General features: G+C 41.2%; 1 protein-coding gene across 2 annotated transcripts in view; it reads left to right on the top strand.

The window, feature by feature from the left end:
* Nucleotides 1–19,978, top strand: part of LOC139557484 (protein bicaudal D homolog 2-like) — a 39,239-nt gene that overhangs the window by 14,758 nt on the left and 4,503 nt on the right. For both annotated transcript variants that reach the window (XM_071372371.1, XM_071372370.1), the window contains exons 5-8: nucleotides 8,899–9,396; nucleotides 16,379–17,293; nucleotides 17,876–18,052; nucleotides 19,321–19,472. In XM_071372371.1, the coding sequence (XP_071228472.1) occupies nucleotides 8,899–9,396; nucleotides 16,379–17,293; nucleotides 17,876–18,052; nucleotides 19,321–19,472 (1,742 nt within the window). The remainder of the gene's footprint in view (nucleotides 1–8,898; nucleotides 9,397–16,378; nucleotides 17,294–17,875; nucleotides 18,053–19,320; nucleotides 19,473–19,978) is intronic.

Genomic DNA, 19,978 nt, shown 5'->3' with positions numbered 1-19,978 from the left:
AGGCACTTAAATCTTTTGTCTTGTCCATTCACCCTCTGAATAGCACACATACACAATCCATGTCTCAATTGTCTCGAGGCTTAAAAGTCCTTCTTTAACCCATCTCCTCCCCTTCATCTACACTGATTGAAATGGATTTTAAAGGTGACATCAATAAGGGATCATAGTTTTCACCTGGTCAGTCTATGTTATGGGAAGAGAAGGTGTTCCTAATGATATGTACGCTCTGTGTCCACCTCATTTTTTAAAACTCTTTTAAACGACTAAAGCCAAACGTGGAAACTATAGATATAACTTCCTCCGCGCTTGCGCATTATCATAATTCATATGTGCCTCACTAGAAATCCTTGCATTAGCATTTCTGTTAGCTGATACGTCATGACAAAAAAGACCATATTACTGTCCTGTTAATGTGCCTTGACCTTGTAGCCTAAACTGTAGAGGGGAAAAATACAACTGATCCAAATGGTTGCCCAATCCCAGGCAGGCAAGTTATTTCAAAATGAATATGCATTCAAAACATCAGGCTTTTGAGAGGTTATTCAAATGACACGCTATTCACTGCAGTTGACAGCGTAGACTAGAGTTTTGTACTCACTTGAAAACAATAATAACATTCTTCATTACATTGTCTTGTAGCCTAGAAGGATATATTTCTTGTCCCTAAAAAAACTAACGATAGGGTAGCTTTTCGAGCTGCGTACCTGGGAACTGTGAGGGAGTGCACTCAGCGCAGCCTCAGGAGCCCACAGTGAAGGCTACCTATGATTTTGTTATCTGATTAACATTCACTGCGTTATTAAGCATAACATTGAGCTTATGAAATACGGTCTAATATGCATATGCTTCTACTTACGCTATAGGCTAGATCTCGAGCTGTTTTTGTTCTGTTTTGTTCTGTCTTTGTTCTGTTGCAAAATTACGCACCTGGTCTCTCCACTGCCACGACTATTCTTTTTTTATCTTGTGGAGTCCCAGGAAAAGACCGATTACAAAAGCTTGTTGGACACTTATTTCGACTTATTTCCTTTAGCCTACTAATAGCGTATTGGAGGAGAGATTGCTCTTGCTTGCTAAATGTAAAATAGGCTACAGCATTAAAGGAGAAGCACATATTTTCCTGTCTTACCGCCGTGCTGCATCCTGATGAAATAGGCCGACACCATATGAGTGGCCTGCTAATGTACCTTTCTGGATCTTCTAAACTGTCGAGAATAGACCCAAACTCATCCAAATATGCAGTTATTTCGGTGGTTATTCAAATTAGCCTAAATCACTTCAGTTTACAATAATTGTGTATTCACTTGATAACAATAATAAATTCCTCATTGTGCTGTGTTATAGCCCAGGTATAGTAATTTCCTTGTAGAAAAACGTAGGCCAAGGCCTAATTAATAGTGGAGCTTTGCGTGCCCGGGGATCGCAGCCTGGCGGAACGCACTACAGATCTGCCATTTCATAATCTGTTAACTTATTTTTCTTACACTTTGATATGGAAATATTTAGCTAATGAATGGCCTAATATCCAGCTAATATTTACTTTGGCTGCACATCAGTAGGCTCTCTCTTCCAGCTGTTCCCATTCGCAACAGGCTATAAGCTACGCAAGCCTCTCCGTAATAGGCCATTGCTCTTGTCATTAAATCCCAGGAAAAGCTATAGGCTACAAAAGCTATAGGATATTTATTTTGCAACTTTTTTTATGCTTGGCCTAATAGTCTATTTGGGGAAAGAAGCAGGCTTGCTCTTGCTAATTGCTTAATGTAAAACAGGCCTACAGCATAGAAAATACAGAGATGAGCACAGTGAAAAATAAGACCTAAAGGAATTGACAACCATTGGAAAAATGAAAATCGAGCATCGAGGCAATGACAATTGAGCATCGAGGCAATGACATGCTGTAAAAGATGCGCAGGCTAAACAGCGTTTGTTGTTGAATTGCTACGTTTAAATACGAGTTACTATATTTTTCATTAGGTCTGTATGTACAGTGCATTCGGAAAGTATTCACACCCCTTGACTTTTTCCACATTTTGTTACGTTAGTCTTATTCTTAAATGGATAAAAAAATACAATTTTATCTCATCAATCTACACACAATATCCCATAATGACAAAGCAAAAACAGGTTTATAGACATTTTTGCAAATGTATTAAAAATGTACAACTGAAATATTACATTTACATAAGTATTCAGACCTATCTTTGGCAGCGATTACAGCCTTGAGTCTTCTTGGGTATGTCGCTAAAAGCTTGGCACACCTGTATTTGGGAAGTTTCTCCCATTCCTCTCTGCAGATCCTCTCAAGATCTGTCAAGTTGGCTTGGGAGTGTCGTTGCACAGCTATTTTCAGGTCTCTCCAGAGATGTTAGATTGGGTTCAAGTCCGGGCTCTGGCTGGGACATTCAAGGACATTCAGAGACTTGTCCCGAAGCCACTCCTGCGTTGTCTTGACTGTGTGCTTAGGGTCATTGTCCTATTGGAAGGTGAATCTTCGCCCCAGTCTGAGATCCTGAGCGCTCTGGAGCAGGTTTTCAACAAGGATCTCTCTGTACTTTGCGCCGTTCATCTTTCCCTTGATCCTGATTCCCAGTCCCTTCCACTGAAAAACATCCCCACAGCATGATCCTTCCACCAGCATGCTTCACCGTAGGGATGTTGCCAGGTTTCCTCCGGACGTTGCGCTTGGCATTCAGGCCAAAGAGTTCAATCTTGGTTTCATCAGACCAGAGAATCTTGTTTCTCATGGTCTGAGAGTCCTTTAGGTGCCTTTTGGCAAACTCCAAGTTGGCAGTCATGTGCCTTTTACTGAGGTGCTTCCGTCTGGCCACTCTACCATAAAGGCTTGAGTGGTGGAGTGCTGCAGAGATGGTTGTTCTTCTGGAAGATTCTTCCATCTCCACAGAGGAACTCTGGAGCTCTGTCAGAGTGACCATTGGTTCTTGGTCACCACCCTGACCTAGACCCTCCCGATTGCTCAGTTTGGCCGGGCGGCCAGCTCTAGGAAGCGTCTTGGTGGTTCCAAACTCGTTCCATTTAAGAATGATGGGGGCCATTGTGTTCTTAGGGATCTTCAATGCTGCAGAACTTTTTTGTACCCTTCCCCAGACCGGTGCTTTAACAAAATCCTGTTTCGGAGCTCTACGGACAATTTCTTCGACCTCATAGCTTGGTTTTTGCTCTGACATGCACTGTTAACTGTCTTAGGTAGACAGGTGTGTGCCTTTCCAAATAATGTTCAATCAATTGAATCTACCACAGGTGGACTCCAATCAAGTTGTAGAAACATCTCAAGGATGATCAATAGAAACAGGATGCACCTGAGCTCAATTTCGAGTCTTAGCAAAGGGTCTAAACTTATTCAAATAAGGTATTTCATTTTTTTATTTTATTTTATACATTTTCAAAAATGGCTAAACCTGTTTTCTCTTTGTCATTATGGGGCATTGTGTGTAGATTAAGGGGAAAAATGTATTTATTCAATTTTAGAGTAAGTCTGAATACTTTCCGAATGCACTGTACATTGAAGTGTGTGTGATACACTACCGGTCAAAAAATAAAATACACTTGAAGGTGATTCAGCAAGAAACATTGTTCTAAAGCAAATGCAGTGACTCAAAGTTGGCTACAACTGTTTGAAAGCTATACAAATAGTTATTGAGTTCCTCTTCTAAGATACTTAACAGTTTGACTGTGGTAGTTCTTAAAGAAAAACTAACAGGTCTGTGAGAGCCGGAATTCTTACTGGTTGGTAGGTGATCAAATACTTATGTCATGCAATAAAATGCAAATGAATTACTTAAAATTCATACAATGTGATTTTCTGGATTTTTTTGATTCCGTCTCTCACAGTTGAAGTGTACCTATGATAAAAATTACAGACCTCTACATGCCTGTTAAGTAGGAAAACCTGCAAAACTGAAATTGTAACTAGCTTTGTATGGCTTGTTTAAGAAAGGGCAATACTTTAGACAAAATTTAATTTTCAATTAGTTGGTAATGAGAAATTATCTGTATTAAGGCAAAATGGCAACAAAAAAAGAAAAGGGATGAGCCTTTCTTAATCTACTGGGAACCATTTTGGGTTTAAGTGTAATTTATGTATGAGTGAAGCTTTTAGTGAGAGGTTTAAAGCTTTAAAATTTTAACATTTTAGCCCCCCAAACTCATATTCATTATATAAATAGGCACGTTTAATTTTGTCTGGCTTAGCTTTCCAAATTAAAATAAATATTTTTTGCTCATATGACTTAAAAAACGAGTCTGGAGTAGGCAGTGCCATTTAGTAAGTAAGTGAACTGATAGGACCAAAGAGTTCATCAATGTGAAGTATTTACCTCTCCATGGTTGCAGAATTCTTTCTATTTTTGCTAACTTTCTATTGAAATTGATTGTGCTAAGTTCATTTATATTTTTGAGATGTGAATACCAAGTATGTCTACTTCACCATCTGCCCATTTTATTGGTAAACTACAAGGTAGTGTAAACACATTGTTTTTTTTATTTATTTTTTACAATCCATACGTAATATGGTAATAAGGTTTTAGTCCAGGGAGGCTAGAAAAGTGATCAAAATCTTTAATGAGACTGCAGGGATCCAGATTACGAACTTTAAAAAAACTTGAGTCATCGGCATACATTGACACTTGTTTTTATCCCCTGGATTTCTAACCCCTTGATGTTTGGTTGGATCTCATTTTAATAGCTAGCAATTCAATGGCCATAATAAGTAGATTTTTAGACAACGGACAGCCTTTTTTTACTCCTCTTAAAAGCTCAATACTTTCTGAGAAGTAACCATTATTTACTATTTTACATCTGGGGTCGCTGTACATAACTTTAACCCATTGTATAAAAGATTCACCGAAATTAAAGTAATCCAGGCATTTATATATAAATTCTAGTCATACTTTATCGCCTTTTCAAAATCTGCTTCGAAGACCAGGCCTGGAATCTTTGATATTTCATAATGTCCAATTGTTTTTATGTAAATTATCTCCAATATATCGTCCATGTAAATAAAACCTGTCTGATCAGGATGAACAATATCTGATAAAACCTTTTTTATTCTGTGCACTATGCATTTCGCCAGGATTTTCGCATCACATTATTGACGTGTTACAGGCCTTCAGTTTTTTAAATAGACTGGATCTTTATACTTACCACCTGGGTCCTGTTTTAGTAGTAATGAAATCAGACCTTGTTGAGTACCTGAAAGTCTACCATTTGTGTAGGAGTAATTAAAACATGCTAATAATGGATCTTTGAGTACATCAAAAAAGGTCTGATACTGGTATACCATCAAGCCCTGGTGTTTTTTCAGACTGAGGCAATCAAATATTTTCAAAGTTCCTCTTCTGTAAATTGGCCTTCACACAGGTCTTTCTGTAAATTTGTTCAATTTACATTATTATTACGAAAGAAATCCTTAGTTAACATCATTCAGTGGAAATGGAGACTGAAAAGAAAACATGCAGAAAATATTTTGCTTCCTCTTTCATAATATAATTTGGTGACTCATGAATGACTCAATTTAACGACTTTCTGCAAATTATTTTTGGTAGCATTTCTGTTGAAGATTTTAAAAAGTTTTCAATTTTCCATCCAATTCCCTTTATTTTTGTAATAAATTACACTTAATCATTCTTGAATAAGTACCTCCATTTCTTTGTTTTTCCTATAACCTATTTTGTGCCACTAGTACAGTTTCCATTACCATCTACCTGCACTGTTACTTCCTCTATTTCCTTTATTAGTCTAATCTCTTTTGACCTAAACTGATTTTGTTTTAATGATGAGTATTGTATTGAATGGCCTCTAAAAGTACATTTTAAGTGTCCCATACAATAAGGGGATCTGCTGTACCTATGTTGTGCAAAAAAAGTCCATTCTGAATTATTTTGTCTTAGTTAAGAACAAATTGTCATGCAATATCCCCTTCTACGTGGAAATTCTGTAAGAATTATATGGAAGCCAATTAGATGGTTTGATCGCATTCGGTCTCCTATTAATACTTTTTAAACTTTTGATGCCAGCAAGAACGAGACTAGGAAGTAATCAAGACGGCTAGCTTGATTAAGCCTCCTCCATGTATATCTCCCTAGGTCAGGGGTTTTCAGCCTCCATATATCCACTAGTTCTATTGTATCCATGATCTTCGTGATCTGCTTAAGTGCTTGAGGGTGATAGTATGTAGTGTGATTTCTTTTGTGATCCATTGAGGTACTTAAAACCGTATTATAATCTCCCACCATAATATATTAATTAGTTGCTTGTGAGCTCAATAGATTATTATATATATTTTCGAAGAAGTGTGGATCATCATCATTTGGCCCATATAGATGAATTAGCCAGATCTGTCAGATACATTGAAGTATTATTTGCAGTTGTCACTATGACAATGAAAACACCATGAAAACCCTGAATGGTCTGAACCAGTATCTGTGCTTTAGACCTCATGAATGGTCTTGTTACCACAATAGGCAGATTGCCATAGGATGCGTTGATCAGTTGATTGACTGGTGTAGGACTGTAGAATGATAAACTTTACTCTAGTGTGGATGCTCACCAATGTTTTGAAGTTATTTAGCCTGTAGTTTATTATTACAGTTATTGTTGTAGTTATTGGATTGGTGGATGGCCCAACACAACTAGCATTATTATCACAACAGAACTAGCCTACTAGTAAGTCTAGCTAACGTTAGTGAACTTGAATGAAATAAATATAAAATTGCACTTGTACACTTGTTTACTTGACTTTTATACTCTATAAATTGACTCTTTAAAATAATTTACTCTGGCAAGTTTACCACCAGCGAGCTGCAGTATGGAAGTAAAGCTGAAGTCGAATCCATCACTTCCATTGTTTGGCTGTGCCCATAGCAATGTAAAAAAAAAAAAAAAAAAAAAAAATGGTGGGAATGGGATAATGATGACATATCGGGTGGGCTGGCAGCCATTTTGAGTGTAACAATGCCAGGAAGTAAAAGCAGGAAGTGTACCCTTCAATCTGTGCTGTGATTTGTTGAGTCAACTCAACTGACATTACAAAAAAGACATTCCATTGCATGAGTCACATCAGTTAGCATCATTTGAAGGAACATTCTACTTTATTAGCATGGCAACCCAGCATCAATTTATAGAACATTCCAAAATACCCTGGAAATGATTCCATCACAATACCAGGCAGCCATAATCCCAGTCGGTATTAGATAGAACATTGCGGCCCTGCGGGCCTGTGAGGAAAACAACCTGTGGTTACCTAGGTTACCCCATTGGCTCACAATTTTCTGGTCTGCTTGTTTTAGTCAATTTTGAAACGACATTTAAGAAAAGTGCAACATGTCTAAAAATTTATTTTCAACATTGCTTGCTCCTGGGCATTCTCACTACTTAGAAAAACATAATATTGAAGGGCTTCCCTTTTGCCCCTTTTCATGATGGTGTTAGCAGCTACGTGAGTGCTAGCGAGCTACAGACCGGAACATTGTTTGCCAAGACCAACATCACAAACAGACTATACAGCTACAAGTAGTGAGTGGTGTTTCAAACAAACTATTCTAAACAAGTTAAATGTCTTTACCTGTGATTTGAAATATTTTCCACACACACACAATAGCTATGTGTAGTCTGCTTGGACACTGGGTCCCCGCTCTCCAGTGCCGAATTGCCTGAAGCATCTTCTCTTCTCGCAGGCTCCATTTCCCTACGTGGGTTTTTTGACCTGGTTACATGTACATGGAACAACACAGCAGCTTTTTGGCATGTTTTGTCATTTTTGTATAACCAAAAATGAACAGCAAAGTTGGTTCTTTTACACTGGGAGGTCAATGGGAAAGAATGTTTGTGGGCGTGGTCGAGGGGAATTCCTTATTATGACATGAGTATTGCGAGCGTACCCATGAGTTTACCAGTCAAATTGACTGGGTTAGAGCTTCCAAGCCCATTCTATTCATTCTATTTCTATGTAATCAACACTCGGGTAACACAACAGAGCCGTGTTCAGTATGAAGAACATCTTTTGAAACTGAGAATATAGCTGGACTTGTTTTCATGGTCTCCCATCAACAGCCAGTTTGGGACTTGGGCCAGAATACTCCTACTCTTCCCAAAAGGGTCATGGAATGCATACCCAGATTTACTCAGAACCTTGTGTAACCGCTGAAAAATGTGCCATGTCATACCAAACAGTAGGAATGTGTTTATTTCTTAATGGACAATAGCAGGTTCCAGATCATTCTGTGGTTGGTTGGTTTCTATTCTTCCTGTCCATTTGAGTCTCCATCTCCTGCTGGGTTTAGTATCTGAGGATTCTTTCCCAGTGGTTCATGAATAAGGGCTAGCCTTGTCTGGTGTATGTTCTGAGTTTGGCTGACAGTGCCTTGACTGTGTTTTCCCCTGTCAATCTGTCTTGACCCACACTCATTGTTGGGGAGTCCTCTCAGTTGATGTGAGACAATGGCATCGCTCCAGTGGGACTTCTCAGTGAATAATCAGAAGAGATAAGATTCTCATCCTGGTCACGCGTAGGCCTACTGTAAATGTGACGTAAACTCTGCTAACTCGTTTGTCAGTTTACTCATGAGTTGGCCAAGTAGTGCAGATCAATTATTCAAAAGGTTTTAAAATATTTTACCAACTGCCAGCCATAAGTAACTGATGTAGAACATTCCTGTCGGTGTTCTATGGTCAAGAGTAATAATAATCTATGCATTTTACAGTTACATATTCCTAGTCCAGTACCACCCAACAGACATGACAAAATAAGATTCACTTTTATTGTTCCTTAAGGAAAATTTGTCCGGAACATTCAAAACACTACTCCCACAGTGTTAACATACTCAGGCCTACTCTCTCTGAGTCTCTGTCCTCACATGCCCCCTCTCTTGTCATCTGCAGGTGGAGTTTGAGGCGGTGAAGCTGGAGCTCACCCACAAGGAGGAGCAGGATGAGGTTCTCCGGGCCCAGCTGGAGGAGGCGGCGCGGCTGAGGGAGATCGCTGAGCATCAACTGGACGAGGCCCTGGAGGCCCTGAAAGAGGAGAGGGAGCAGAAGAACAGCCTGAGGAGGGAGCTCTCGGCCCTGGCCCTCAACCCCTTCGACTCTGTGGGCAACCTGGAGCTGCACCTGGAGCAGCTGGATGACAGTGGCGACAGCGGAGGGGGCCAGAGGAGCTCTGAGGACCAGGAGCACGACCAGGACAGCGGTTACAACAATGGCCCAGGGTCTGGTTGCGCTCCTACTAATCCTAACCCCAAGGCAAACGGGCACGTCCAGCGCTTCTCCACCCCCAGGAACAGTGATGTGTTCCTGAGGCCTGCCCCTGGCCTGGTGTCTGACCTTCTCAGTGAGCTGCACCTCTCAGACAGCCAGAAGCTCAAACAGCAGCTCATGCAGGTAAACAACGGGCTCATATCCACAGAGATTCCATTAAATTACTTTATGCAGGCCTAGAATTTCATGATTTTAGGGGCAGGGCCATTTGGCCTTCAAGAGGTGCCCAATCTTTCAGGTGGGGCGTTAAACAGGTGTCCTGACTCTTTGTGGTCACTAAAGATCCCATGGCACTTATTGTAAGAGTATGGGTGTTAACCCTGGTCTCCTGGCTAAATTCCCAATCTGGCCCCTTATACCATCATGGCCATCTAATTATGCACAGCTTCCAATTGTCTCTTTCATACCCCCCTCTGCCCTGTAAATATCCTCCAGGTCGTTGCTGTAAATATGAATGTTTTCTCAGTCATCTTACCTGGTGAAATAAAATATATATTTCAGGTCACAGAGGCCATTAACCAAAATAGCCAATTAAATTTATTTGAAAACTGACAAACACTAGCTATTCCTTTAAGAAAACATACTGTAAGTGTATGTTAATGTACATAAATAATTAGCCTACGTGTAGGTGTTAGCCAATGCGTATTGGTTACAGCCTGTCATGTCCAGAGCGATGCTGACATGGAGGTGCTTGAAAGTGTGTGTGTATACATACATACATACATACATACATACATACATACATACTAGTTTTAATGACTCCAACCTAAGTGTGTGTATGTATGTATATATGTATGTATGTATGTATATATGTATATATATGTATATATGTATATACATACATACATATATACATACATACAGTGGGGCAAAAAAGTATTTAGTCAGCCACCAATTGTGCAAGTTCTCCCACTTAAAAAGATGAGAGAGGCCTGTAATTTTCATCATAGGTACACTTCAACTATGACAGACAAAATGAGAAAATAAAATCCAGAAAATCATGTTGTAGGATTTTTAATGAATTTATTTGCAAATTATGGTGGAAAATAAGTATTTGGTCACCTACAAACAAGCAAGATTTCTGGCTCTCACAGACCTGTAACTTCTTCTTTAAGAGGCTCCTCTGTCCTCCACTCGTTACCTGTATTAATGGCACCTGTTTGAACTTGTTATCAGTATAAAAGACACCTGTCCACAACCTCAAACAGTCACACTCCAAACTCCACTATGGCCAAGACCAAAGAGCTGTCAAAGGACACCAGAAACAAAATTGTAGACCTGCACCAGGCTGGGAAGACTGAATCGGCAATAGGTAAGCAGCTTGGTTTGACGGAATCAACTGTGGGAGCAATTATTAGGAAATGGAAGACATACAAGACCACTGATAATCTCCCTCGATCTGGGGCTCCACGCAAGATCTCACCCCGTGGGGTCAAAATGATTACAAGAACGGTGAGCAAAAATCCCAGAACCACACGGGGGGACCTAGTGAATGACCTGCAGAGAGCTGGGACCAAAGTAACAAAGCCTACCATCAGTAACACACTACGCCGCCAGGGACTCAAATCCTGCAGTGCCAGACGTGTCCCCCTGCTTAAGCCAGTACATGTCCAAGCCCGTCTGAAGTTTGCTAGAGAGCATTTGGATGATCCAGAAGAAGATTGGGGGAATGTCATATGATCAGATGAAACCAAAATATAACTTTTTGGTAAAAACTCAACTCGTCGTGTTTGGAGGACAAAGAATGCTGAGTTGCATCCAAAGAACACCATACCTACTGTGAAGCATGGGGGTGGAAACATCATCCTTTGGGGCTGTTTTTCTGCAAAGGGACGAGGATGACTGATCCGTGTAAAGGAAAGAATGAATGGGGCCATGTATCGTGAGATTTTGAGTGAAAACCTCCTTCCATCAGCAAGGGCATTGAAGATGAAACGTGGCTGGGTCTTTCAGCATGACAATGATCCCAAACACCCTGCCCGGGCAACGAAGGAGTGGCTTCGTAAGAAGCATTTCAAGGTCCTGGAGTGGCCTAGCCAGTCTCCAGATCTCAACCCCATAGAAAATCTTTGGAGGGAGTTGAAAGTCCGTGTTGCCCAACAACAGCCCCAAAACGTCACTGCTCTAGAGGAGATCTGCATGGAGGAATGGGCCAAAATACCAGCAACAGTGTGTGAGAACCTTGTGAAGACTTACAGAAAACGTTTGACCTCTGTCATTGCCAACAAAGGGTATATAACAAAGTATTGAGATAAACTTTTGTTTTTGACCAAATACTTATTTTCCACCATAATTTGCAAATAAATTCATAAAAAATCCTACAATGTGATTTTCTGGATTTTTTTTTCTTCATTTTGTCTGTCATAGTTGAAGTGTACCTATGATGAAAATTACAGGCCTCTCTCATCTTTTTAAGTGGGAGAACTTGCACAATTGGTGGCTGACTAAATACTTTTTTGCCCCACTGTACATACATACATACATACACACACTTAGGTTGGCGTCATTAAAACTAGTTTTTCAACCACTCCACACATTTCTTGTTAACAAACTATAGTTTTGGCAAGTCGGTTAGGACATCTACTTTGTGCATGACAGAAGTACATTTTAACAACAATTGTTTACAGACAGATTATTTTACTTGTATCACAATTCCAGTGGGACAGAAGTTTACTTACACTAAGTTGACTGTGCCTTTAAACAGCTTGGAAAATTCCAGAAAATTGTCATGGCTTTAGAAGCTTCTGATAGGTTAATTGACATCATTTGAGTCAATTGGAGGTGTACCTGTGGATGTATTTCAAGGCCTACCTTCAAACTTAGTGCCTCTTTGCTTGACATCATGGGAAAATCAAAAGAAATCAGCCAATACCTCAGAAAAAAAATTGTAGACCTTCACAAGTCTGGTTCATCCTTGGGAGCAATTTCCAAACGCCTGAAGGTACCTCGTTCCTCTGTACAAACAATAGTACGCAAGTATAAACACCATGGGACCACGCAGCCGTCATACTGCTCAGGAAGGAGACGCATTCTGTCTCCTAGAGATGAACGTACTTTGGTGCGAAAAGTGCAAATCAATCTCAGAACAGCAGTAAAGGACCTTGTGAAGATGCTGGAGGAAACGCGTACAAAAGTATCTATATCCACAGTAAAACGAGTCCTATATCGACATTACCTGAAAGGCCGCTCAGCAAGGAAGAAGCCACTGCTCCAAAACCGCCATTAAAAAAAACTGACTATGGTTTGCAACTGCACATGGGGACAAAGATCGTACTTTTTGGAGAAATGTCCTCTGGTCTGATGAAACAAAAATAGAACTGTTTGGCCATAATGAACATCGTTATATTTGGAGGGAAAAGGAGGAGGCTTGCAAGCCGAAGAACACCATCCCAACCGTGAAGCACGGGGGTGGCAGCATCATGTTGTGGGGATGCTTTACTGCATGAGGGACTGGTGCATGAGGGACTGGTGCACTAGTTGGCATTGAGGCAGGAAAATTATGTGGATATAGTGAAGCAACATCTCAAGACATCCGTCAGAAAGTTAAAGCTTGGTCGCAAATGGGTCTTCCAAATGGACAATGACCCCCAAGCATACTTCCGAAGTTGTGGCATAATGGCTTAAGGACAAAGTCAAGGTATTGGAGTGGCCATCACAAAGCCCTGATCTCAATCCTATAGAAAATGTGTGGGCAGAACTGAAAAAGCGTGTGCGAGTAAGGAGGCCTACAAACCTGACTCAGTTACACCAGCTCTGTCAGGAGGAATGGGACAAAATTCACCCAACTTATTGTGGGAAGCTTGTAGAAGGCTACCTGAAACGTTTGACCCAAGTTAAACAAATTAAAGGCAATGCTACCAAACACTCAATTAGTATATGTAAACTTCTGACCCACTGGGAATGTGATGAAAGAAATAAAAGCTGAAATAAATTATTCTCTCTATTCTGACATTTCATATTCTTAAAATTAAGTGGTGATCCTAACTGATTTAAGACAGGGATTTTTTTTTACTCTGATTAAATGTCAGTAATTGTGAAAAACTGAGTTTAAATGTATTTGTCTAAGGTGTACGTGTACTTCCGACTTCAACTGCATATACACTAAACGCCAGTCATGTTTGAGAAATATAATGTAGGATCATTATTAATATCTAAAGGCTTGATTCTGTCGACATACTTGAGCCATGTTCGTTCCGAAAGGCCAATGCCTGTTGCTCACTGTAACATCGCCCACCTTGCAATCTGAGCGGAGGCAGTCAACATTTTGAAGCGATTTAACCATAAATGTAATTGTTTAAACCTGCTATTTTTTTGTAATTTCATGAGGTATGTCTTACCATGTTTCGACCATAGGATTGTTAAGGGGATTTTTTTATGAACACTTTCTCATAAGCCATCGAAACCAGTAATTCTCTCATGTTCGCAACGTTCTTTCATGTCCAGCAACCCAAGACACAATCCTAGTCATATTAACAACCCATGCTTGTTGTCTTTAGATCATTCTACATTTCTGAAGGATATTTTACTCTCTGTCATATGAAACCGCTCGCATTTGCGGTGCACTTTTGAGAATGGTGTTTTACCGCTAATTGCATTTTGGAGCATTCACGCTAATAGTGTACTGCCGTGTGCACATCGCAGCGCTTATAATGTGAAGAAATAGACTAATAGTTAATCAAACATTTTTAAGCTAAGCGTTCGGATCTGTTGCATCAGCCTCATTTCTTCGATTTTTTTTGTTGATGTATGGTGGTTGTATGAATGTCGGATCAATTGCGTCCCACAACTGTCCCAGAGTATGTTTGGAATATTTATTTCTCGCACAGGACAAGCTGACCAATAGAATAGGTCAACTTTTGTACTATGGGGATAGTATATTGACAAAGGCTAGTGCTTTTGCTGTTCATTAGGCCTACTCATCTTGTTGGCTGACAGTATATGTGGACAGTTTTTCTAACATCTTCAATATGTACCTAGGAATTCAATAAGAGGGATGCGTGCAGTTGCGTCCAGATTTCTGTCTTCACTTGTAGCCTGCTTCGGAGCTGTGATGCCTGTGAGAAGGACCCGATCACGTGACGGGCATTGGCTAATAAGAATTTAGATATTTGAGAGAGCCTTGTGAGTGAGAGGTGCTTCAGAGCACGACGATTGGCAGCCTGGAGAAGGGATTTCGAATGATTATGTTTAGCAGGCACATTCTGTATGTAATGTATACTAACTCACTTCAAGGAATCATCTGTTTACATTTTCTTTCAGTGAAGAATTGTTTAAATGCAACCACATTGAAACAGACATGGTCTGTAGACCATGTGTCAATGCCTAGATTTAGCTCTGCTCTAATTATGCTACTTGTCCTTTGGGCTTGTACTTTCTATGAGATTATGAAGGTTTCAGGCAGGTTAGTTTTGCATGACTGAGAGGCAGGCCTGCTATGTTTGCTGTTTCCGGCTATAGACCACATCCTGCTACAAATAGAATTGGATCACTCAATGAGTCTCTCTCGTGACTCTACTGACAGTAAAGGTTCAAATGGCTCAACAAAGGCCGTATTGCACATTAAATTGTCACTTTCCTACACATTCCTATAGCTCTGCTCAGTCTTTCCTACACATTCCTATAGCTCTGCTCAGTCTTTCCTACACATTCCTATAGCTCTGCTCAGTCTTTCCTACACATTCCTATAGCTCTGCTCAGTCTTTCCTACACATTCCTATAGCTCTGCTCCGAACTCTTGTTGCCGTTGGTCAACTATTTCCATTATGTAAATAAATGCAGTGCTTGACTTGTACTGAAATAGGTGCTTGCACTCATTTTGAGTGCCGGTATTGTTTATTTATAAAATATAAACAATACCGGCACTCATTTGAGCTAATATTCTGTAAGGGGTGCAGGGACTCGAGCACTAGAAAATGTGAGGTGCCTGTAAGTTCCAGTGAGTTCCTGCTCAAGTCCAGCACTGTGTAAATGTATAATGCACTTAGCTGGAGGTTGGTATTGCTGTTGCTCACCACAGGCCCAGCAGGTGTTATAAGAGTACTTGAGTGGGTTGAGCCAGTGCTGCTCCACTACATAAATAAAAAAAATAAAAAATTAGTTAGATGAAAAGGCACTCCAGGGCGAAATGTATGTTAACCGTCTGAGAGAACATCTCTTGTCTCACTGAGAAGAAATATCAACCTGCTGAAATATATAACTGACATCACTTGTCTAGTGCTGAATGTGTTGTTCAGTGCAGTCGCCTGAATTCTTGGTACAGTAAATAATCTGTCAGGAAACTCAAAATTAAAAATGCCATGTTTTGCTTTTACTATACATTTAGCAATCTATGAAGCAAATACCTGTTTTAAGCAATGGTTTTGGATCAAAGTGGCACTTTTAAATAACTGGAAAAGATGTAATTCCATCTATTATACACTACCAGTCAAACGTTTTAGAACACCTACTCATTCAATGGTTTTTCTTTATTTTTTACTGTTTTCTACATTGTAGAATAGTAGTGAAGACATCAAAACTATGAAATAACATCTGGAAGGAATCATGTAGTAACCAAAAAAGTGTTAAACAAATGTAAACATATTTTATATTTGTGATTCTTCAAATAGCGTCCCTTTGCCTTGATGACAGCTTTGCACACTCTTGGCATTCTCTCAACCAGCTTCATGAGGTAGTCATCTGGAATGCATTTCAATTAACAGGTGTGCATTCTTAGGTTAATTTGTGGAATTTCTTTCCTTGGTTTTTGAGCCAATCAGTTGTGTTGTGACAAGGTAGGGGTGGTATACAGAAGATAGCCCTATTTGGTAAAAGACCAAGTCCATATTATGGCAAGAATGAGAGAATGCCAAGTGTGCAAAGCTGTAAAATATATGTTGATTTGTTGAACACTTTTTTGATTACTACATGATTCCATATGTGTTACTTAATAGTTTTGATGTCTTCACTATTATTATACAATGTAGAAAATAGGAAAAATAAAGAAAAACCCTTGAATGAGTAGCTGTTCTAAAAGTTTGGACCGGTAGTGTATATTTAGCAGTATGAAGCCAAATAAAAAATTAAGCAATGGTTTTCAGTCCTTTTTTCTGTTCCTTTCTTTCTCTAGGCTGAGAGGGATAAGACTGGTCTGGCCAACACGGTCCAGGACCTCCAGAGGCAGTTGGAGCTGTCCCAGCAGGCCTTCAGTGAGCAGGAAGACAAGGTGGGCTCCCTGACCCAGCAGCTGGAGGCCGTGCAGCTGCAGAAACACATCCTGCCCCAGGGGAAGGCAGCAGGTGACCGGGGGGACGGCAGCAGCAGGACCCTGGAGAACGGTGCGGATGACTACGACTATGAGCTGGACGTAAAGAGCACTGAGGTGCTGGAGGCCCGGATGAAGGCGGCCGGCGAGGAGCTGCTGAAGCTGCGTGAGGAGCTGTCCCAGGCGGGGAAACGTTACTCAGCCCTGGAGCAGCGCTGCCGGCAGGAGAAGGAGCGGTGGAGGGGAGAGGCCCATGAGCTGGCTGAGAAGATCCGCCAGTGCATCAAGTCCAGCCGGCAGGACCAGGAGCGCATCAGCGAGCTGGAGAAGGAGATCGGAGCGACGAGGAAAGTGGCTACTGATTCTGAGGGTCATCTCAGCGTGGCACAGGAGGAGCTGCTGGCCTTCTCTGAGGAGCTGGCCAACCTCTACCACCACATCTGTGTGTGCAACAACCTCACGCCCAAACGTGTCACCCTGGACTACTACCGCGACGGGGTCAGGGGCCAGTCAGGGGGGAGTGGAGGGAGGTCCAACCACGTGCACCCCCATCACGGACGTAACAAGCGCCGCTCCAACGAGTTGTTTGCGAAAGCAGTGCATGGAGGAGATGGAGACAGTAGGCCTGGTACTCCCCAGGACTCCCGTGACAACTCCCCCTCGACACGCTGCTCCTCCCCCACCCCAGTCTGCCCTGGCTCCCCCACGCTGGACTTCAGGGACCCCTCCAACGTACGTAACCTGGTGGCTGTCATCCGCTGCCAAATCAAACACCTCCAGGTACGAGTGCCGCCGCCATATTGTCTTCCACTAAACATACATATTTAATGGAGGGTTCATTAATAAACACACGTTTTTTTTCTTTTATATTTTACCAGATCTAATGTGTTAGTCTCCTACATTCATTTCACATTCCCACAAAGTGTTTCCTTTCAAATGGTACCAAGAATATGCATATCCTTGCTTCATGTCCTGAGCTACAGGCAGTTAGATTTGGGTATGTCATTTTAGGCGAAAATTGAAAACAAGGGTTGGATCCTTAAGAGGTTGTCATAGTATGCTGTGCTGAATTCTGGTCCCACGGTACAAAATGTATTATTTGGCTTCTTTCAGAAAGCTGTTAAGCAGAATGTCTGGCGCTTGGTATTATTTGGGAAGTAGATATCTGGGAACTGTAGTGTAGTAGACTACTAATACTACATATGAGAGATATTTTGGATAATTTTTACATTGCTTTAGTTCGGTGGAAAGACCTATTCAGACACAGGTGTTTCCTGAGTGGTCCATCATGTCAGTGAAACTGAAAGTATGCTGAATAACGTCACTAAGGCAATAAGCACTCGTCATGCCTGTTTCCCTCAGGTGGCGGTGGACCTGTGTCGCCACCGGGGCATGCTGCCCTATTCGGGAGGGATCAGCTGTGGAGGAGAGCTGGAAAGTGAGGCCCTCACGGAAGAGGTGCTGAAGCTCAAGTCTCTCCTCAGCACCAAGAGAGAACAGATCGCCACTCTCAGGACTGTCCTCAAAGCCAACAAACAGGTAACGAACTACAACAAACAAGGTCATGCAATGGACACGTCAAGTTGAACACGCACACATACCCACACGACACACACAACCATCAGCCTCAGATGGGTCACTTACTGTGTAACAAGATGTACAGACATGACTATCATAATTGGTCTTACCAAATGGTCACCAATGAGGTGTAATTCTATTTTTGTCTTGAAAAGAAGTTTAATCTTATTTTTTCATTGAGGGTCTGGGGCTGACTGACTCTCAGCCTGACGTGTCTATGACCTGTAATCCTCAAACCAAAGTCACTAGATAATGTCCTGACTCGATAACAACTGAACATCCAATCAGACTTTTCCTCTGGTCTTTCTATTTTTTTGTATCCTGTTCTGTTTTCTTGGCTTGTCGATAAAGCCTTGGGTATCTGACCCATAGCAACACCAGTAAGGTCTGTCTTCTGACTGCTAGAACCATCAGTCTGCCTGGAGGGGATGTTCCTCGTTCAATTGTCTCATATTTGTTTGTGATCTATATATATTTTTTGATGAAAAACAAATGATATTCCCTAAAAAGAGGGGTGAAGGGGTAGGTGAGACATGATTGGACGGTCTGAGTGTAGACTGAGTCAGAGATGGAGTATGATGACGTCTTCCTCAGAGATCTTCCAGTACACTGCTCCTTCCTCCCCCTCTACTCTGTACGCCTCCAGCCCTGGCTGACCTTCTTCTGTCAACCCCTTCACGGTCTCTCTTCTCTCCTCTTTCCCGCTGTCTCACACACACAAACTCTAAGGCTAATCTCTGCTCGATTAGGCGAGCCTCTCTGTCACGGGTTAGCCTCTGAATTCAGATGTCTGGCGCTCTTCTATTCCACTGCCACAAAGATTCAGACAACTATGATGTTTTAATAAATTACTATCATAAAACATGTGGTTAACCTTTGTTCCCTTCTAGCACAGTTATGTAAATATGGCCTTTATTTACTTTTTAGTCATTTACCAGACACTCCAGAGCGACTTACAGTAAACAGGGCATACGCTTTCACTTTAGAATTAAGATATTTACCAGTTAATTGTTGGTAATTTGCTTTGACAGGGTCGATGCTGTATTTCTTGTTTCTGTTTAAATAAAGGGTTGGTATTTTCATTGCTAAAAATATGTCCCATCTGCCTTTTTTTTAAACTTTTTTTTTTTAACGTTGCACTAACAGATGAGAGGTCAACTTTGCCATCTGTTATGTACTTGATGTATTTTCCCCAGCTGTAACAATGAATCCTAATGTTTCTATTCCAGACAGCAGAGTTGGCTCTGAGCAACCTGAAGACCAAGTACGAGACAGAGAAGAGCATGGTGTCTGAGACCATGGTGAAGCTGAGGAACGAGCTTAAGGCCCTGAAGGAGGACGCTGCCACCTTCTCCTCACTGAGGGTGATGTTCGCCAGCCGGTACAGTCATTTATATACTGTCCTTTTTATATTCCCAATCACCAAGATTAACAGCAATCTAGAAACCTGAGTTGGAGGACTACAGTAACCTCTATTTGTTTGACAATTTAAAAACAGAAATCAGCATCACAAGTGAATACACTGTATTTTAAGTCTGAGGAAAACACACACAAAAAGGATTTCAGTTGTGTGCGTCAATTGCTGATGTGCTGCAATCAAAAATATACATATTGCATGATGTCCAAATTCCTGTGTTAGGCCTACTCTGAGATTAGCGTTCCAGGCCTATTTTCTACACTGCTGCACATCCACAGACTAGCCTCCCTCTGCTGCTGTGAGCAGATCTACACCTAGCAGTGGACAGTAGACACTCCAGTGGAACTAATTGTTCTCCAACTTTAAGCAGCTAATCGTCATGTTTGTGCTCCTGTGGCTCATGTTTAGATGAGACAGTCAGACATTCCATGACATGGTAGACTAGAGCTTGGATGCGACCCAAACGGAAC

Source organism: Salvelinus alpinus, chromosome 28 (assembly GCF_045679555.1).
Source record: "Salvelinus alpinus chromosome 28, SLU_Salpinus.1, whole genome shotgun sequence".
Classification (NCBI taxonomy): Eukaryota; Metazoa; Chordata; class Actinopteri; order Salmoniformes; family Salmonidae; genus Salvelinus; species Salvelinus alpinus.
This window is presented reverse-complemented; position numbering and strand designations above follow the sequence as displayed.